The following is an 18753-nucleotide window of genomic DNA, read 5'->3' as shown; positions in this document are numbered from 1 at the left end:
CACAATATTGGGGGGATCATGTGTAAACGCATTTAGAACCCGAACCCATTGAGATCAAAATGGCCTAAGTACAAGCATTGTGCGCTCTCACTCTCTCTCATACACAGACAGACATGCACGCGCGCACATACGTGTTCTCAGTTGTACCATTCTCTCTCATATATCACAGAATGTTTGCACTACTGAATATTAGGAGAATCTCCCCAGTTCTCCACCCATCACAATATCGGGAGCAGCTGTTCAGCTGCCTCCTTTGAGTACACCTCACCCTGCTCCCCAATGGGAGTGAAAGCAAGAAAAACAAGGCATTAAAAAGTACAAAATTCGACAAATGAAAAAGTTGCCACTGGGAAAAAAATTAGCCTACAAGACGAGCAAAAGTTAAATGACAAGCTCTGAAAATTTACATCCCCACAGTAATTTTGACTGAAGACACACATAGCGGCCTCTGTATTGCTTAGTATATCAAGAAAGGATTGTACACTGAGATACTTTACACATATATCTGCAGCTTGAGTTTCTTCAGGGCTTGATGGATCTTCACAACAGCTTTACAAACCTAACCAACAACGTGGAAACTTGTACACACGACACTGTCACTACTCTTATACCCGTGTGGTGCCTAAACTGTTCTTACAAATCAAAAGAGGCTTTTCTTGGCACCAGACAGAACCTTCCAGATTATGTTAAAATATTAAGATTTGGGTATTATGAGAGAAGTCTTCAAGGCCCACAGACTTATTTACATAGAGATATGACAGGGTTGACATCACTGCCAATGGTGACACTTACAAGAAGACCTGGCCTCTGCAAACACTGATTGGCTTGAATCCAAACACATTTTTTTAAGTGTCAATGACATGCATTGCTGGCTAACCAAAAGGGTTATGTTGAGAAAATTCCGATGGAGCTGCTGGCTGAAAAGGTGGCAGATTAATGCTGTTGCTATGCGTGGCCTGTGTTTGCTGCATTTGAACGGAGAGTTGTGATTGCACATGAGGTGGCATTTGGAGAAAGGGTTGTTTAATTGCTTGTTGATGATGAGCATCAACAGTAAAAGCATGTCCGTTTCCAGGATTCATTTGAACAGTCGCCGCCGATTTCAACCACTCTACCTCTCCCTTCAAAGTCTCATTGAGAGCTGTCATCATCAAATAAAAGGAATAACAGTTCAATACTTCTCCGGAGGAGGGGAGCACAATATATATATATATATATATACAGTAATTTTTGTGTGTTTAGCACTAATGCACAAAAATTACTCTGTGCAGTAATTTGTGTGTGTTTCTAGCATTAATGCACGAGACACTTTTATTTTTTGACTGTAAACTTTCGGTTGACATACAAACATGGAAAAAAAAACACGTAGAACAAATATTACTAATGCACAGAAATTACTCTGTGCAGTAATTTGTGTGTGTTTCTAGCATTAATGCACAAGACACTTTTATTTTTTGACTGTAAACTTTCGGTTGACATACAAACATGGAAAAAAAAAACATGTAGAACAAATAGGACATTTCAGTGAACCATGGTGAAGCATGGGCCACTGAAAGTGACACCAAGGTAGACATAGGATGAGTTTTTTTTTGTGTGCGAGCATATTAAAATGGATCATTCCATCAAGTAAGTACCTTACTTAGGGGACAAAAAGAAATAACTCAAGGCAGGTGACGATCTTGGAATCTCATTATGTTAGTTCCATCAGTATTAAGGGAGTAAAAGGGAGTTTCTCTTGCGTAAGATACCAAGTCTATAAAAGCTTAAATCTTAGTAAGGAGAAGCTGAGATTTGAATAAGAGAGAATATACTACAAAATATTACAGATGAAGTCTGTCTAGACCTGCAGCAGAGCGTCAAACCATGGCTTACTTAAGTCTTAAGACAAAGATTGAATGAAAAGTTACAGCTCACCATCACGAAGCTGTGCTTGCTGTTCCATGGCCTGCAATCGTAATTTAAGCTCACTATTCTGTGTCGAAAGACCTTTTGTATCCCTCTACAACACAAGAAATGCTTGTTAAAGATCTCTCTCTCTCTCTCTCTCTCTCACGCTCTCTCTCTCTAGTCCATGCTTCTCTATGAGACAGGCAGCAGAGGATACTCACTAGAGGATATGCAGCTCTAGCTCTATAGGAGAGGAAGTGTTTCCAGGTGCATTTTCAGGAGCCGAGGACAAAAGGTTGGCTTTTTGACACCCTAGTCACCTTGGCACTTATGTATGCAGCTCCCTTCTGGGCACCAGATTCATCCCCAGCAGATTGGCAGCACATAGAGTGTCCTCAAATCATGATGTTATCACGGATGATACGCAGCAAACCATCTAACCCCCACCAGATCATCCAGGCAGAGTTTGCTGTGGCTCCTATGTTGACGGAGGCCCTATTCCACAGAGTCCCTTATATACAGAGGGTGAGGGAGATGGATCCACTTCGACTCCCCTGGGCCCTGACTTGCACTACAGTCATCAGCCAGAGGAGTGCATTCATCCTGGTATGGCACAGTACTCACTTGGTTTCAGGCACATGGACTACAGATGAGATGGACAGGCTCCCTCCATTTCAGTATGATCCAAATTCCCCATACATTAAGCTTGCACATGAGGACAGGAACCAAGTGATCCGATACGATTTACTGGGTCTAGACATGTAACACATAGATTCACACTGGTAGGCCCATAGCCTACCAAGATGCTGTACTACAAAGATCATTTCATTAGATTCACAGCAGATGGTTTCATACAAAGACCAGGTTATCTCGATGTCTTCATGTCCCATGCTTTGAGGATAGCCATTGGCCAGCTTAGAGTATCATCCCATAGACTGAGGATAGAGCTGTTAGAAGTCATCTCCTGTCTAGTTTTATACACCAGGGCCTTTGTTGTGGGTGTGCCCGCCCTTATGAGGTGTTTTCCCATTTTTCCCCACTCTCCGTATTTTTCCCCTATCTTTTCCCATTTTTCTGAGGCTTGGGAGGGCTGCCAGATGATGCCGGGAGCACCCGAGTGCTGGCCGACTGGATCTTCATCAGTTGTGGCTGCTGGCCGACTGCCTTTTACCAGTCGTGGGCATCAGATAGCTGGCCGACTGCATTTATGCAGTCGTGGACCTCTTTTCTCAGTCGTGGACACTTTTAGTGCTGGCCGACTGCCCTTCCAGGGAGGTATATATAGGTCCTCAGCCCCCATGCCTTATTTGTATCATTCCTCGGGATCTTCTTGTGTATATCAGAGCAGAGTTACACGCCTACATCTCTCTCTCTCTTGTGCTGTTTTTCTGCCTGCGTTTTTGCTCTTGTGTTCCCAGATTTGGTCATCATCTCCGCTGCGTATTCTGACATGGTATCAGAGCCCTAGGCTCTAGATAGGTCTTGGGATTTGTGTGAGCAAGAGGGGGGCTGTTTTGTGGCTGATTGGTGGACTGTTTTTGGGCGGATCGGGAAGAGGAGAAGCAAGAGGAAGGCGGGCTGATTTGCTGGACAGCCACTTGCAGGTTTTAGTTCTTCTTTGTTCCCACCCACCCACCCTTTCAGAGTACATCCCCGCTATGGCAGATCTGTTTGAGATGGCCGAGAGACATGTGAAGATCCCGACACTCCCCACGTTCCCGGTGGACCGTCAGTTGGACGGGAGCAACTACGGCATATGGAAGGTGATGATGGAATCCGTTCTGGAGTCCTACGATCTCGCCGATTTCGTCGTTGTTGGTGTTCCACGGCCGGAAGTAGAGGAAGGGGAGTTACCGTCAACCCGAAAGGACCGGGAGGCCCAGACGCAGATGTGGGATCGCGTCCAGGGTCCGTTCGTTTATTTTCCTCAACTGCACACCGCAGGTAATCAATCATGTCAAGCACATGACGCTGGCCAGAGGTATATGGCAGCATTTGGCCTCACTTTACAACAGGGTATCGCCCATGAAGAGGATTTCCTTGGAAGTACAGATGCGGGTTATGAGCCCTGCAAAGTCGTCGACGATGCGGGAGCATATTAACAAGCTGCAGGCTCTTCAGCAGGAAGTTCTTCAGGCAAGGAAGGAGATATCGTCAGAGGACATGGCCATCACGTTGCTGTCACATTTGCCCTCTTCGTACTCAGCATTCTACTCGTCGTTGATTACCAGTGGCAGGCTCAGCACCATCACGTGGGAGGAGCTTGTGCCCATGGTCCTGGACCAGGAGGAACGATTCACGAACCCTCCTCAGGCTGGAGGTTCGGAGGCCTTTACTGGCCAACGGTCGAAAGGCCGTAACTCGGGCAAATGGAAGGCTTCATCGGAGAAGTCTTCTGAGAAGAAGTCCGACGCTGACCGCGAGAAGCTGAAGGCAGAGAGGACCTGTAATGATTGTGGCGAGAAAGGCCACTACTGGAGGCAGTGTCCCAAGCGGAAGACCGAGAAGGGTGAAGACTCCTCAGCAATCATGAAGACTCCGGCTTTTGTGCACCTGGAGGTGATGGACACCGATGCTTCATTTTCTTCAGGCAGGGAGGAGATTGGAGGACTCTCCGCAACGGATACTCGGGAGTGGATTCTCGATAGTGGTGCTTCCAGGCACATGACTCCTTCCCGTTCCGGTTTACAGGATCTCTACAGGCTTTCTGGTCATATTCTTACTGGGGATACGTCCACTATCCCAGTTCACAGTGAGGGCAGGATGGAGATAGTTCCCGATGGCAGAGGGGGGAAGCATTCCTCCCAGGTGTTGTATGTTCCGGCACTTGGTTTTCATCTGTTGTCAGTGCATCAGGTTTGCAAGACTGGCGTACGGGTGGAGTTTGATGAGCATTTTGTTGCTCTCCGGGACAAAGCAACAGGCCAAGTGGTTTGGGAAGGCGGAGTGGAGAATGGAGTTTACAGGCTTTCAGCACTCTCTCTCCCAGGTCCTCAAGATTGTGATGAGTGGCAGTGTGGTAATAGCTACTCAGGTGTGGATATGCTGCAGGAGCGGGCTTTCCGAGACCAGGTGGTGGATAGCTTGCCAGTAGATGGCAGCAGTTGGCAGGAACTTTCCAGTACTGATGTTGGTACTTCTTGTGTTCGTGAGTCAGAGGAAGCTGAACAGGTCACTTATGCTCTGATGTCTCGTCGTGTTCGGGACAAAGAACCTCCAGTAGATGAGGATGTTCTTTCCACGGGGACCTTTCGGAAAGCCAGGCAGGTGACAGGTGATTACTTGCAGAAGGAGGTGGTTTCTCCAGGCTTTGTGGTTCCGGATTCAGAGGGGGTGGTTGACAGGTTTCAGAAGGCCTTGCGTGGTCTTCAGAAGGTTTCCAGGACTTGCTTGTGCACCGTAACAGGTGTTGATCCTTGTGAGCAGTGTGATGTCTCTGTGACTCAGAAGCTGTATGGTTCATTGATCTGGTTGATGGACACCAGATTGGACGGGAGCTTCCTGATGAGGCGGTTGAGCTCTTGGTTGCAGATGTCTCCTCGGGAGGCAGGATTGCGTTTCCTGTGGTTTCTGCAGCATGCGAAGGATCATGGACTCTTGTACACAGGAGGGGGATTGTTGGATGGAGTTCGACTCCGCGGTTGGAGTGACTCGGTTTGGAGAGGAGATTCAGACACGAGGGGATCTACTTATGGCCCAGGAGCAGTTTTACGGAGCAGGAGGAGGTTGCATGGCAGGTTTGGGCTTCCATTGGAGGAACCCATGGTCATCGAGAGGCACTTTGTTCGTGAACAGATCGTTGCTGATGACATCTTGCTGGAGTTCTGTTCAACGGAGGACAGTACGGTGGACCTCTTCACGAAGTCGCTCTCAGGATTTGCTCAGGAGGCACCCAGCTCCCAGTGGTTGGTTACACAGCCAGGAGCTGAGAGGGGGTGTTAGAAGTCATCTCCTGTCTAGTTTTATACACCAGGGCCTTTGTTGTGGGTGTGCCCGCCCTTATGAGGTGTTTTCCCATTTTTCCCCACTCTCCGTATTTTTCCCCTATTTTTTCCCATTTTTCTGAGGCTTGGGAGGGCTGCCAGATGATGCCGGGAGCACCCCAGTGCTGGCCGACTGGATCTTCATCAGTCGTGGGCTTCAGGGCTGCTGGCCGACTGCCTTTTACCAGTCGTGGGCATCAGATGGCCGACTGCATTTATGCAGTCGTGGACCTCTTTTCTCAGTCGTGGACACTTTTAGTGCTGGCCGACTGCCCTTCCAGGGAGGTATATATAGGTCCTCAGCCCCCATGCCTTATTTGTATCATTCCTCAGGATCTTCTTGTGTATATCAGAGCAGAGTTACACGCCTACATCTCTCTCTCTCTTGTGCTGTTTTTCTGCCTGCGTTTTTGCTCTTGTGTTCCCAGATTTGGTCATCATCTCCGCTGCGTTTTCTGACAAGAGCCTCGCAGAGCTGAGCGGATACCCAAAGACGACACGACATGTAGACTCTGTCAGATGGGGGTTGTGTCGGAGGAGCATGTAGACTCTGTCAGATAGGGGTTGTGTCGGAGGAGCACTACGTTTGCCAGTGTCCAGTCTACTATGAGATCAGCAGGAGATTTCACTCTATAGATCCTCGCCCCTAACACTCCTACGCTCAGCTTACCATCACCAGTTTTTTCCAGCCTAGAGGAGTGGATAGGGAGGCACCAAAGCCCACCACAGTGGATAGGGAGCCTATACCATGCCCTCTCACAGCAAGCCCATGGGAATCACATGAAATCAGGCACGCACACTCCAAAGAGCTAGACACCCTCGTGTCGTCGGACCCCGGGACCCCGGCCTCATCAACCCCACATTCAAGAAATTCTGGCCTGCCATCAAACGGCCTCATCCTCACAGAAGACTATCGACAATCTCTACCCTTCTTGCATCACCCATGATGGACATCCTAGATGGGCTCTTGCCTGGCATACAGGGTTCTTGACTGTTTTTATTCCGCTCTCCCATATCACATCACTTATTGTACCCTATACCTAGGATCTAGATTTTTCATCTTGTATAATCTCAGAGTCTAAGATCTTAGCTTTCACTTTTCAGTTTTAGTGTTGTGATATGTAGCGGAAGTCTTTGTATTGGAAGATCCTGTCACACAACTGCTCACACCGTCTTCTGTATCTTGAGTTTCGTGAGTTTAGCAATCCATTTCAATACTTCAAACTTTAAAGAGATGAGAGAGAGAGATATGAGAACTGTACACCAGATTGGGTCCCGAACTACCCACTGAAGGGCCCCCTATCCCGATAACGAGATAGTATTTGCTTTATTTCTTTAGAGAGACTGTAGATAAGACAAACGCAAGATCTCGGAGGATCGGAGATTGGCTGAACTGTACACAGCTGCAGAAACACCTCGATGAACTGATCTCGAGCCTATGCACTCTTCCAAAGGGCATGAGGAAGGGCTGCACACCTGAGGCTGAGAAAAGGAGATGGTGGACTGTTCTAAGCTATGTTAGAATGCTGTAAATGCTTATGAATGCTGTGTTACCTTCACCAGATGACTGTTGCATGTATGGATGATGCACAGAAGGCGGGGTACTGCTGTAGAACTGATGCAAGACTGAAAACCGAGGCTGTAGGACTGAAACGCAGACTGTACTGCTGCTGGACAGAAACACAGAGGTGTACGGCTGCTGCTGGATAGAAACGCAGGTTGACTGTACCGCTGGTTCACATGCAAAAAACGCTGGACTGTATGCTGAATCAGGGCCTGATTTTGGTTGTAGTCCATTCACAAACTTTCGCATTTCCATTAGCGGTGGAATAGGAGTACATGAAGTAAACTTCAATGAAGCAGCTAAAAAGTTGTTGAGATAAGTTGCCACATTCTCACCGACTTTCTGTTTTATCTCATCCCATTCTTTCTGCACATCTGCTTCAAAATTTGTGGGTAGAAACTTCTTGTTGAACATAGTCTTTGGCTCGGTTCCTTCTTGTACCACTTTTAGCCAAACCAATTCAAGGCGGCATCCTTCAAGTGCATGCGAACCATACGAAGTTTGAACTTTTCGGAGAAGTCCTCTCCTCCAAAAATAGCATCGAATTGCTTGACAAAAGATAAAGCTTTTTGAGTGTCCCGCTTTCCATAAAAAGCATCGAACTTGATGCTCTTCTCTCCCGGCTTGAAGTCAACTTTGCCGGTTGTTGAAGGCTCCATTGCCTTCCTTTGTCTTACTTGACCCGAAGAGGCTACATCCATAGAGTAGGCCTAGGGGTGACCTTCCTGTCTCTCCCATGAGAAGCAGACTTGGTGACTCTAGATCCTTCTGCAATGGTGACTCCTTTGGACCGAAGATAGGCTTTGGCAGCTTCAACTCCTTCGGCTTCAGTGGCTCTATCTTTGATGAAATCTTCAAACATTTGAGCCCTTTTTTGGCCCTGTTCCCTGTTGGCTCTCCAAGCGAGAAATTCTTCATCTCTGAGAAAGTACCTGAATTGCTAGAAGTCATGATACTCTTTTGATCTCATGAGTAATGGATCGACGGCCCCGGTTCCTATCCTGAAGTCCTGGATCGGCCTCATAGTTGTTCCCTTCATTACGCCCTGACATGGTTCTGTCACCCCAAGAAAGATTTCTTAGAAGAAATCCTGCTCTGATACCACTGTAAGCCTAGTGGGGTGTACCCTGACAGATTCAACCACGTATCCAAGAGATAGAAATATAGAGAAAGAAGATAGAGACAGGGAGAGGGAGAGGGAGAAGGAAACTTTGCAAAGTACACACACACTAAGCAGGGAACAAGCCCCGCCCCTTTCAAGAATTTATTCATGAACAATCCACGGGCTCACAAACCAGGATCAATACATCAATGAAAACAAAAGCAAAAAACAATATGACGATGTAAGAACCCAAGTCGATGTCGAAGTCGAGGCACGAGATTTCTGATGCCGAGCACACCACGGGGATGACCCACAAGAATCTCTCACCGGGCTAGTACCAATTCCAATATCCAAAATCCAAATCCAAATCCGCGTCCAAGTCCAAGTCCAAGTCCAAATCCAAATCTAGATCCAAGTCCAAATCCAAGCTTGTAGATAAAGTACACAGGGGATTTCGTGAAGATAACGTAATATAGAGTGTTCAGCTGTAATCCCGCAGCCCAAACCGTAGTAGAAGCAATCCACAAGAAGGATTGAACAAAGGTGTATTATCCAGGTTTGATCCACATAGCTGAATGGCACAGATATCCGATGATAGCAGCTAAGTGGAGATGTTTCAACAGTACGGTAGCCGGTTCAGTTGCAGACGGCAGCGATAACCAGCGGCGGTGGTCTGTCCATCGCAAGCAACACAAAGGCGCTGAGGACCGGCGTTGGCGGTGCAGGCGGCTGAGGCTGGCCAGCGCTGGCAGTACTGGTATAGCACAGAAGGATGGTGGCTAACAATCGGCGGGTGGCATTGAAGAAATCACACACTACGATGATGATATCGATGATGAGCTCTTATCTTCCACGATGATGATTACTCCTTGATGATGGTGAAGAACTTCGTACACCCTTCAACAACGATGATGATCTTGGAGAGGTTTGATGCTTCTTTTATACTTGCAGAAAGCCTGCTTTTTGCTTTGCTTTCCTCTTTTGACTTTGAATAATAAAATATTACTCAAGTATGGCTAGCTTTTCCCAAAGTTCTTGTGCATTGCTCTTCTGGCTCTAGGGCCTTGCTTTTTGGCCTTAGAGCTACTTTTTGAAAAAGCAGCTTTTAGCTTTTTGGTTCGGCTCAGTCTCCTCTTGCCAATGATGCCCCTTTTTGGTTCGGCTCAATCTCCTCTTACCAGTGATGCCCCTAGCTCGCAGTCAACTCAATTTGACTTTTTGCTTTTCCCTGCTTTTTTGTTTACCAAAATTGGTGCTTTTCCATGTGCCAACTTCATGGTCCTTGTTCCCATGCTTTTATCTCCCTGTCCAGGATCCAGGCACGGGTTCCATCATGTGAAAAGAGCTAGGAGGGCCAAATAGTTACACACCCGTTGTGGTAGGAACATCCATGCAGAGAAGGATTGTTACTCGAAGAAGACATGCAATGCAAACATTGTGGGAAAAACAACCACAATGAAAAATACTGCTTCCACAAAAAGTCATTGAGAAGACAGAGCTTTCCACAAAGGAAGCAAACGATTGTAATGATGAATGGGCTTTTAAAAGTCCAAGTTTGTGTTGTTTTCGATTGTATTGTGTGTTGTTATGTGTTGTGAATCTATGACCTGATCCTGTGTGCACTCTACCCTTTGGATCCCATAACTCGTCTGTTAATTTATTCTTGACCATGAAAACTGGCATGAGAAACCATGAGCCTAGATTTATCTTGGATATAGTATGAGGTAATCACTTCGGGAGATTGCTGGGAATCAAGGTCTTACCTATATATATACCTAGATGAATCCAGGAACATGTCCAAATTCACCATTTAGGAAAAACTTGAGAAAGGAAGGCAGAAATTAGGGTTTTCAGCCCAAATACCAGAAATTACAGCAAATAAAAGGGCTGCTCAATTTGAGCCACTGGGAGTAAGTAGGAGAGTGAATATGACCTAGAAACACTCTTGGAAGCTTGGAAAACACTCTAGCAAGCTTGGATATGGTGAAAATACTGCCTTTAAGAGGGTGCCAACTTCTAGAATACAACTGAAATTCAAGTACAAGATGTGGCTAAGAATGAAGATGTCAAATCACAGCCCTATGACCTACTGTACAATCCTAGCTAGCACTTTGCCTATAGAGAAACACTCTGTGAAGTCCGACACTAAGCAAAGCAGGTGAATATGATGATTTGGCTACCCACGTATATATATGCACCAATTCTCCTAGTTGGCTAGTGGTACTATTGTAAGCCAGTTGTACCCGACTTCGACGTCACCAATGCCACGTCCTTTCTGCCACATCATCACCACCACATGGCATTACCACGTGTCCTTCGTGCTGTCCACTCCACCTGTCAGCTGCTATCTGAAGTCCAGTTGTGCCCTGCATACTCATAGGGGTGTCACACACACAGTGTATTGACTTGACATGATTACGTGTCATCACATATCACAATGATCTCTAACCAATGACAGGCTGATCTGTTTCCAGGACTTTTCTTATTTTTACTTGGAGAGTTAATGAGCAAAGGACCCCTAGCAAAACACATAAGAATCATATCCAAGAGGTTGAAACAGTTACCATAAGTAGGAGTATACTCACTTGAAAGATAGATACTTGAGCTGAAAGTGACTTGGCCTCTGTTTGAAGTGTGTGTATTTTCTGCTCCAACTCTGCAATATATCGCAACTTGCGCTCTTTGGAGCGTGCAGCGGACTGCCGATTTGCTAGAATCCTTGGAAGACATACACAATTTTGTAAATTATTAGTTAGAGAAACATGGAGAGTTGGTTCTCAAAATCCAATCAAACATAGTTTGTTTAAGGAACACAGGTATAGCACCAACAACCTCTTAGCTCGTCTTGGGTCTACTAGTGAAAGCTCAGCCAGATGGTCTGAGTCCATGGCTTTCTTTGTTTCAAGAAATTCTGAATCACCCATCAACAAATCCTCTGTAATGGATGCGGACCCATCCATAGACATGCTGTGACGATGGCGTGGTGGTCGAGAATGTGAAGATGCATAGTTCCCTCCTCTCCCATCAGACTTACTCCTTGTAGTATCAAATTCAATGAGAACATCATCAATGGAGGCACTCCGGGCATGGCGGTGGCCAAAGTTTGTGGCAGAAAGCCCTAATCCTTCAGTTGGAGTAGAATTATCCATTTCCAGATAAGCAGACAACAGGTCCTCCCCGGTTTCATCTGAGACGGTGGTGAGGTCACCACTGTCCAAACCAAGCTCGTGATTAAACATGAGCTGATCAGGCAGCCTGAACGCAATCTCTGACTGCGCTCTTCTATGGGTTCCTCGCCGTGAAGGCTTTTCAACAATATTGTCAATATCTGAGCCAAAATTGGGAGCCTTTCCAAAGCTACGAGAGACTTCAACAAACCCAGAACATGTGGGCGATGGTGCATAGCCCTTATACGTAGTCTGAGAGTGAGATTGAGATTGAGGCACAGGAGGATGAGAGCTTACATGGTTAGTAGATGAACTGTGATCTGATGATGCGGGGGAGGATGCAAAATCCATTTGAAATTGCTCTAAGAAGGCCTCAAAGCCACCTGCAAGACCCTCCATGTGCTGATTGCTTGAATTATATCAAACAGGTGCATATAATTTTAGAACCCAAATTCTCTGATGTGAATTCAACTCAAGAAACGTATGTACAGCTTGGAAGCCAATACTCTGTGTAACTTAAAACCCAATACTCTGTGTAACTTAAAACCCACAAAAACATACAGAGTGTAGCTTGTAGTGGCTTAGAACCTAATAATCTCTGTGATTTGTGCTGCATCAGCGCTGTGAATTGTAACCCTAATTATCTTGTAACCCATCTTTTCAACCCTTTGATCGTGTTCTGCGGCACAAGAAGACGAGCTAATGGCAGACTTTGATGAGACTCTTGAACGGTAAACAAATCAGGGGAGATTGTCGACTTTGCAACAAAACCTTGGGAGTTGGGAGGCAACGAGGGCCAGGAGAGTAGGCGAAGTCAAAAAGGTGGGTACATACTACAAAAGCATTTGGGTCTTAGGCGTCCCCATGGAGGAATAGGATTGTCTTGACACGTACGTGTTGTACGCAAGCGTGTGTAGATAGAGGCAGCCCCACGGGATGGCTACAACCATGCATACCATGACATCAACAAAATAATGATAATGATGAAAAATGTAGAAAATAGTTCTTGAGTAGGCTCGGATAAACCCGCTCCCCTGATTATCTTTTCTTTTGGGAATATATTTATATTTATATTTATAGAAATAAAACTGAGTATAGCACAAAATCCCAACAGTTCAACCCCTCGAATATACAAGCTGTGACCAGCAGGAAAGTTAAGAGCCCCCCTATTTCATTACAAAGAAAACAACTCTAAAAAGTGTCTTTGATCCTTGTAATCTCGGGCCTTAGATTTGAGTGGTTAGGGAATTGGCATTTGGAATTATGAACTTGGCATTTGGAATTATGAACTTGGCCTTCTCCTACTCAACATATGGGTTGGTAGAAAGCTAGTAGCATCTTTTAGCCATGGATTTGTTCTGTTTTTGGTCCACATAGTAAACGCCTCCTTACTAGATTTAAGGGACGCCCCTTGTTATAAGTCATATTTTTTTCTTCTCCTTTTACATCATCCAATAGAAGAGATATCACTTGTACATTTGCACCTTTCATTTAGAGCATCCCAATGGAATCCATAAATGCAGATATGTTACCTGCAAGAGGAGAACAAAGATTAAGAATAGCCATGCTCATTCCACAACAAGGGGTATCCTTATCTAAGGAAACTTAAATGTGTAGGCAAAGAAGAGAACGAATCTATGGCTTAAGACATTTTGACTTTTGAACAACTTGTACCTCCTACAGAACAGGAAGAAGGAGAAGGAGGGGGGATGGTGGAAAAGAAGAATAAGGAGCATATCTTAAAGCCTCCATAATACTACTAATATTTACATAAAACTTTTCTTAAGTAAAGTGACCATTACTATCCATAGAGAGGAAAATGGTTAAGTATACAAACCAAGAAGAAAATAATCAACTTTCAATGGTTTTTCTTCTTCGTGAGTTTTACATGGATGTAAGCCATGGTTGTGCATGTAGAAATCCCATATTACCAAATATTTTAAATCCCTTGCAAGCTTCTTTGGTACCCTTCAATTTTTATTATTATCTAAGGGCTATATATCTTTGTTCTCTTGTGTAAAAAATGATAATTTTATAAGGACTACATATCTCTTGCAAGCTTCTTTGGTACCCTTCAAGTTTTTGTAGTTATCTACATATCTTTGTTTGCTTGTGTAAAAAACGATAACTTTAAGCCTTGTATCACAACCTCTAAACCTCTAGGTGATAGCCTATGTAATATCACGTACAAATCCTAACGTATACCACTTGTATGGTTCATGTGTGTATGCATGTGCATGTAGATACATGCGTGCACATCTCTCTCTCTCTCTCTCTCTCTCTCACAGAGAGAGAGAGAGAGAGAGAGAGAGAGAGAGAGGGAGGGAGACAAGCACACACACACACGTACATATATATATAACCCTAGCTACAACAGTATGCATCTCCACCTAGAAAGAGTTACATAAAAAGGGAACCAATAAACAAGACTACCTACCTCAATTCCAATTCTTACCTTTTGAGATTTGAAATTTATTTTTCAACCTTAGTTTTAGGCTTTCACAAAAAGGTAGCTTTGACACTAACCTTTTAACCCTTATTGTATAAAACCTTAGTTTAGATGAACATGTATTATAAAAATCAATAAAGTACAAAAGTATTAAAGTTGGGAAAGTTTGTACAAATAGTTGATTTAGTGAATCTAGGGTATTGCTTCATTGAAGAAAACAAAATTGATCCTTGCTTGTTTAACAAGCATTTAAGAAGGTGAGAATGTGAATCAAACTCGTACTCAAGAAATTAAAAGACTTTAAAGCCAAGTGACAAAGTCTAGAAGAAGTCCAAAGAAGATGGAAAACAAGGTTTATTTCTTTTGGGATTAAATGTCTCCAATTTGGTTGGTGGAAAAGAATATCCTTGTTTCTTCATTGAAAGATAAATGTGAGGGAGGACTTCATACATTTCAACAAGGTAAAAGTTTCACCTACACATGATATGAAAATGACTTTTGTTACACTTGGCAAACTAATAAATAAGTATTTGGATTGGGACAAGATCTTTCTAAAGTGCTATAGTGATGTGCAAATCATTAATATTTGCGTACCTTCTATAATCTCAATTTGTCATGGCTTATCGTCACAATGTTAGTGTTAATGATTTACAAGCTCTAGAAGATGATTTAAAAAGGCTTGAGTATTAATTATTTTTATGACTAAGCATACATGCATTAGTAGTTTTACATTAGGCATATAATCGGAGCAACCTTCTTGTACACACTATTGAAAATGGCAATGAATGTATCACATTATATGTCTACATGACAGGTGAAACCTATACAATGAAGGAACGTGTAGAAGACAAAATTAGATCCATCGTGAAAGTTCATGTGTGATCTTGATAATGTCAAGCCTACATATATTATGAATGCAATTTTCTTTTATAATGGTCGTGATAGTTTGATGAGTATGTCATAATGTCACTTTTTTCAATATAATTTACTGATTTGACCTAGTACATTTGGATGTTAGCTTTGTTTCTATGACTTATCTCAAGTTTGAAACATAATCTACTTTAACCCTATAAATTAGGAGCTAATAGCTTGTATATCTAGAAGTTGTTTAAAAAGATGTGCAAGTAGATACAATGACAAGTTTGATGGCGTTCCTTGGCCTAAAAGAATGATGTGATGTGGTGATAAGGCTCAACATTTGTGATAAGGCCTAACATTTGGACCAAACAAACCTCATATAAAAAAGGCCATTGTACGACCAATAGAAAACCTTGAAAAAAAGTTTGGAAAAAAAAACTTCTTTGGAGGGGTAAGGGCCTCTGTGTGTGTGTGTGTGTGTGTGTGTGTGTGAGAGAGAGAGAGAGAGAGAGAGAGAGAGAGAGAGAGAAAGCTCATTTTTACAATACCTTGGATTTCTTTAGAAATGGCAATAAGAATAAAAATGGAGCTTTTTTTTTTAAAGTAGAGGTCTAAAGTTTGAAAAAAGTAGAGGTCTAGAGCTTCAAAAAAAAAGTAGAGGTCTAGAACTTCAAAAAAAGTAGAGGGAGTTTCAAGATTCATCATACATGTAGAAAGAGTAAAGGTCTAGATTTTGAGAAAGAGTAGAGGGGGTTTAGGGTTCCATTATATATATTCAAAAACTCTCATATAATGCCATATGATTGGCTTTATTTTGGTGCGCCATTGTACCAAGGCCTTCAAGAGCATGTAGACTAAGGTAGAGTTAAAGACAATAGTTCAAAGGGTCTTGCCAAACACGTATAGAACCTACAAAACACATAAATCTTTATATAAAGGAGCACAATTTATAGGGAGCCCATTGCTTTTAAAGGAGGAACATCCATTTCGCAAGTTGAGGTTGCTTCCATACAAGAATGAGTGTGTAGCATTGAATACTAAAAGAAGAATGGCAACTTTTGGTGAATGGGCATGGTGAATGGGCATAAAAACTAGTGTAAGTGCATCAACAATAGCATATGAAAAAAAAATGGCAACTCTTGGTGAATGGGCATAAAAACTAGTGTAAATAGAAAAAAAATATTGAGTAAGTGCATTAACAATAGCATTGTAAGTTACACAACACAATTATTCCAAAATGATAAACCATTGTGGTCTATATGGTATATTAGACAATGTGACGGTCATGAGACATGGCCCATACCCAGTCAAAGTAGCAATTACATGGTAACATAAATTTCTCAATCTCATTGAGATTAGAACTTTCTACCTTCCAACTTTTCTAACATTCAAGTTAACTATTAACAAGAGCCCAATCGGTTGTCCTTTAAAGATAGAGTATTACTTCTTTCACCACTAAGGAGAGTGAGGAGTAGAGATGGAGCATACATGTAGTAAGTGGTTCACCTCCATACAACGATAAAACTTTGCAATTTAAGATCACCACATAGAAAGGTGGCATTATCTATGTCTCATGTTCTCTGTATCCCTTTTTTATACAAGACTATCAAAGCTTCTTTAATCAAGAAAGACTCATTTTTTTTCTAAAGTGATATTAATCTTATCAATAATATTATAAAATACAACATTATATGTGTACATTCAATATGCATGTGCATGTGTGCTTGATGTACATTAAATACATCAAGAAATACTAGAAAACAAAGACACAATTCCAAGGTTAGAATAATTTCACATCCATAGGATGGGTACCACGTTAGAAAAAAACTATAACAATTAAATGACTTTGACATATATTGATGAGACCACTCATAGGATGGGCGCCATATATGTTGATGAGAATATACCATTCATAAGATGGGTGCCACATTAGAAAACAAAAATATAACAATAAAAGATATTGACTTTGACATATATTGATGAGGATAGACCACTCCAATCCATCAAGTTAAGGAGGATAATACCTACGACCATCTAAAATTATAATAGAACTAAAGTGTGAAGAGGTAAAGATCAATGCCTTCAACATCCTTTGCTTTTATCATAAGAATAACATGATAAATACAAGAAACTTACTAACTTTACATTAAACATAATGATCTTATATTATAATCACAACATAAATCATTAGGTTACTAATATAAACTAAAAATTTAGAAAGATTTAAGAACCATTTTCCACTTTTAAAGGTGAACATTATCTAAAAGAGTGTCACTAATCACTATACAACAATCTAACAAGGGATCGTGCTTATAAAGAGACAATTCCATAAATTCATTAGAGATTAGATGAAACTACCTACTTAAGAAGACACATTCATTAGGTTACTAAATAAACTTATAAATTAGAAAGAATCATTTTCCATTTACAAAGGTGAACATTATTTAACAGAGTGTCATATCACTATACGTCAATCTAAAAAGGGATCATGGTTATAAAGCAACAATTCCATAAATTCATTAGAGATTAGATGAAAATACATGCTTAAGCATTTTTCATTATTTAAAAGAGTGTCACTGCTCACTTAGTTAATCTAACAAGGGATCGTGCTTGTAAAGAAACAATTCCATAAATTCATTCAAGATTAGATGAAACTACTTACACATTGATTCACATAGTTAAGTGTTTTTCATTTATAAAAAGTGTGAAGGAAAACATGTTGCAACAATTTATGTGAAAATACATGAGTTAACTTATAAGCTTGTTAAAAATTACAACTATGCCAAAAAAAAAAATCAGCAAGAAAGTTCCTTCCATAAAGTTTACTTGTATGATAAATTTTCCAAGAATTCAAGGGAAGAAAATATACAAAATTACATTTATTATTATCCTAGTAAAACCAAGGGAACAAAGTTTTTGCACCATGAAGTTATTCAAGATATGAACTATTTACTTTGAAAGTAAAAAAAAGGTATGTAAAAAGAGGAACCCAAGTGATAACATTGATCACTTTCAAACATATTGCAAATAGGCACGTATGAATAAGTGGAAAATCACAAATGCCTATTTGCAAACATATTGCAAATAGGCACGTATAAATAAGTGGAAAATCACAAATGCCTATCTGTTTGTTTAGGTGAACAGGCTATTATTTATCATAATGTACACAATTAAATGATCAAAATATGAGTATTTTGTTATAGTAATTCTTGTCTATATATGGTCTTATACAAAGTTGTGCATATTTGATTTAATAAATCATTGGTATTCATTATGTTGTTTTCTTGTCAACATGGTCGATGTTAAATTCATCGAGAACTATTTATATTAAAATATGATGATTCCTTTATATTGTGTTGTTTTCTTGTCAACATGGTCCATGTTAAATTCATCGAGAACTATTTATATTAAAATATGATGATTCCTTTATATTGTGTTTAATGTGTATATTGAGTTTCAATATTGTTATTCTATGTGAATAACACACCATTCATGAAAAAGAAATATGCTATTATTCTTATTTCTTCTTTGATGAATACCTCTTATATCTCCATGATGAATCAACATATTATTTGTTTTGTTTTTGTGTATAGGGATGTTTTGTTATTGCCTTTAATGTTGCATTGTTTTTTCACTTTACTTTCTTTATCAACATAGGTTATGTGAACTTGGCAAGCTTATGTCAAATTCTATGGTGGTTATGTGCTTATGATAAGACACAATGTTTAGAAATATAATAATAA

At 41.7% G+C, this 18753-nt stretch overlaps 1 protein-coding gene across 1 annotated transcript; it reads right to left on the bottom strand.

The window, feature by feature from the left end:
* Positions 1-420: 420 nt before the first annotated feature.
* On the bottom strand, positions 421-12491 carry LOC147611610 (transcription factor RF2b-like). Its single transcript, XM_086784680.1, has 4 exons — positions 11369-12491; positions 11122-11254; positions 1915-1999; positions 421-1141 (listed from the first exon to the last, which is right to left on the bottom strand). The coding sequence occupies exons 1-4, from the start codon at positions 12100-12102 to the stop codon at positions 873-875; spliced, it is 1221 nt and encodes a 406-aa protein (XP_086640806.1). The 5' UTR covers positions 12103-12491; the 3' UTR covers positions 421-872.
* Between the last annotated feature and the right edge of the window lie 6262 nt (positions 12492-18753).

The sequence above is a fragment of the Cibotium barometz genome, chromosome 47 (assembly GCF_041138505.1).
Source record: "Cibotium barometz isolate CiBa-2024 chromosome 47, ASM4113850v1, whole genome shotgun sequence".
Taxonomy (NCBI): domain Eukaryota; kingdom Viridiplantae; phylum Streptophyta; class Polypodiopsida; order Cyatheales; family Cibotiaceae; genus Cibotium; species Cibotium barometz.
The sequence above is the reverse complement of the archived record's forward strand: the minus strand, read 5'-3'. Positions and strand labels throughout refer to the sequence as shown.

What these genes read in the sequence shown, in the direction of transcription:
- LOC147611610 (XM_086784680.1), bottom strand. Translation starts at nt 12,102, where the DNA reads ATGGAGGGTCTTGCAGGTGGCTTTGAGGCCTTCTTAGAGCAATTTCAA. An exon ending in GACCCAAGACGAGCTAAGAG is followed by an intron (nt 11,255 to 11,368) that starts GTTGTTGGTGCT and finishes ATGTCTTCCAAG; the next exon opens with GATTCTAGCAAATCGGCAGT. An exon ending in GCAAGCACAGCTTCGTGATG is followed by an intron (nt 1,142 to 1,914) that starts GTGAGCTGTAAC and finishes TGATGATGACAG; the next exon opens with CTCTCAATGAGACTTTGAAG.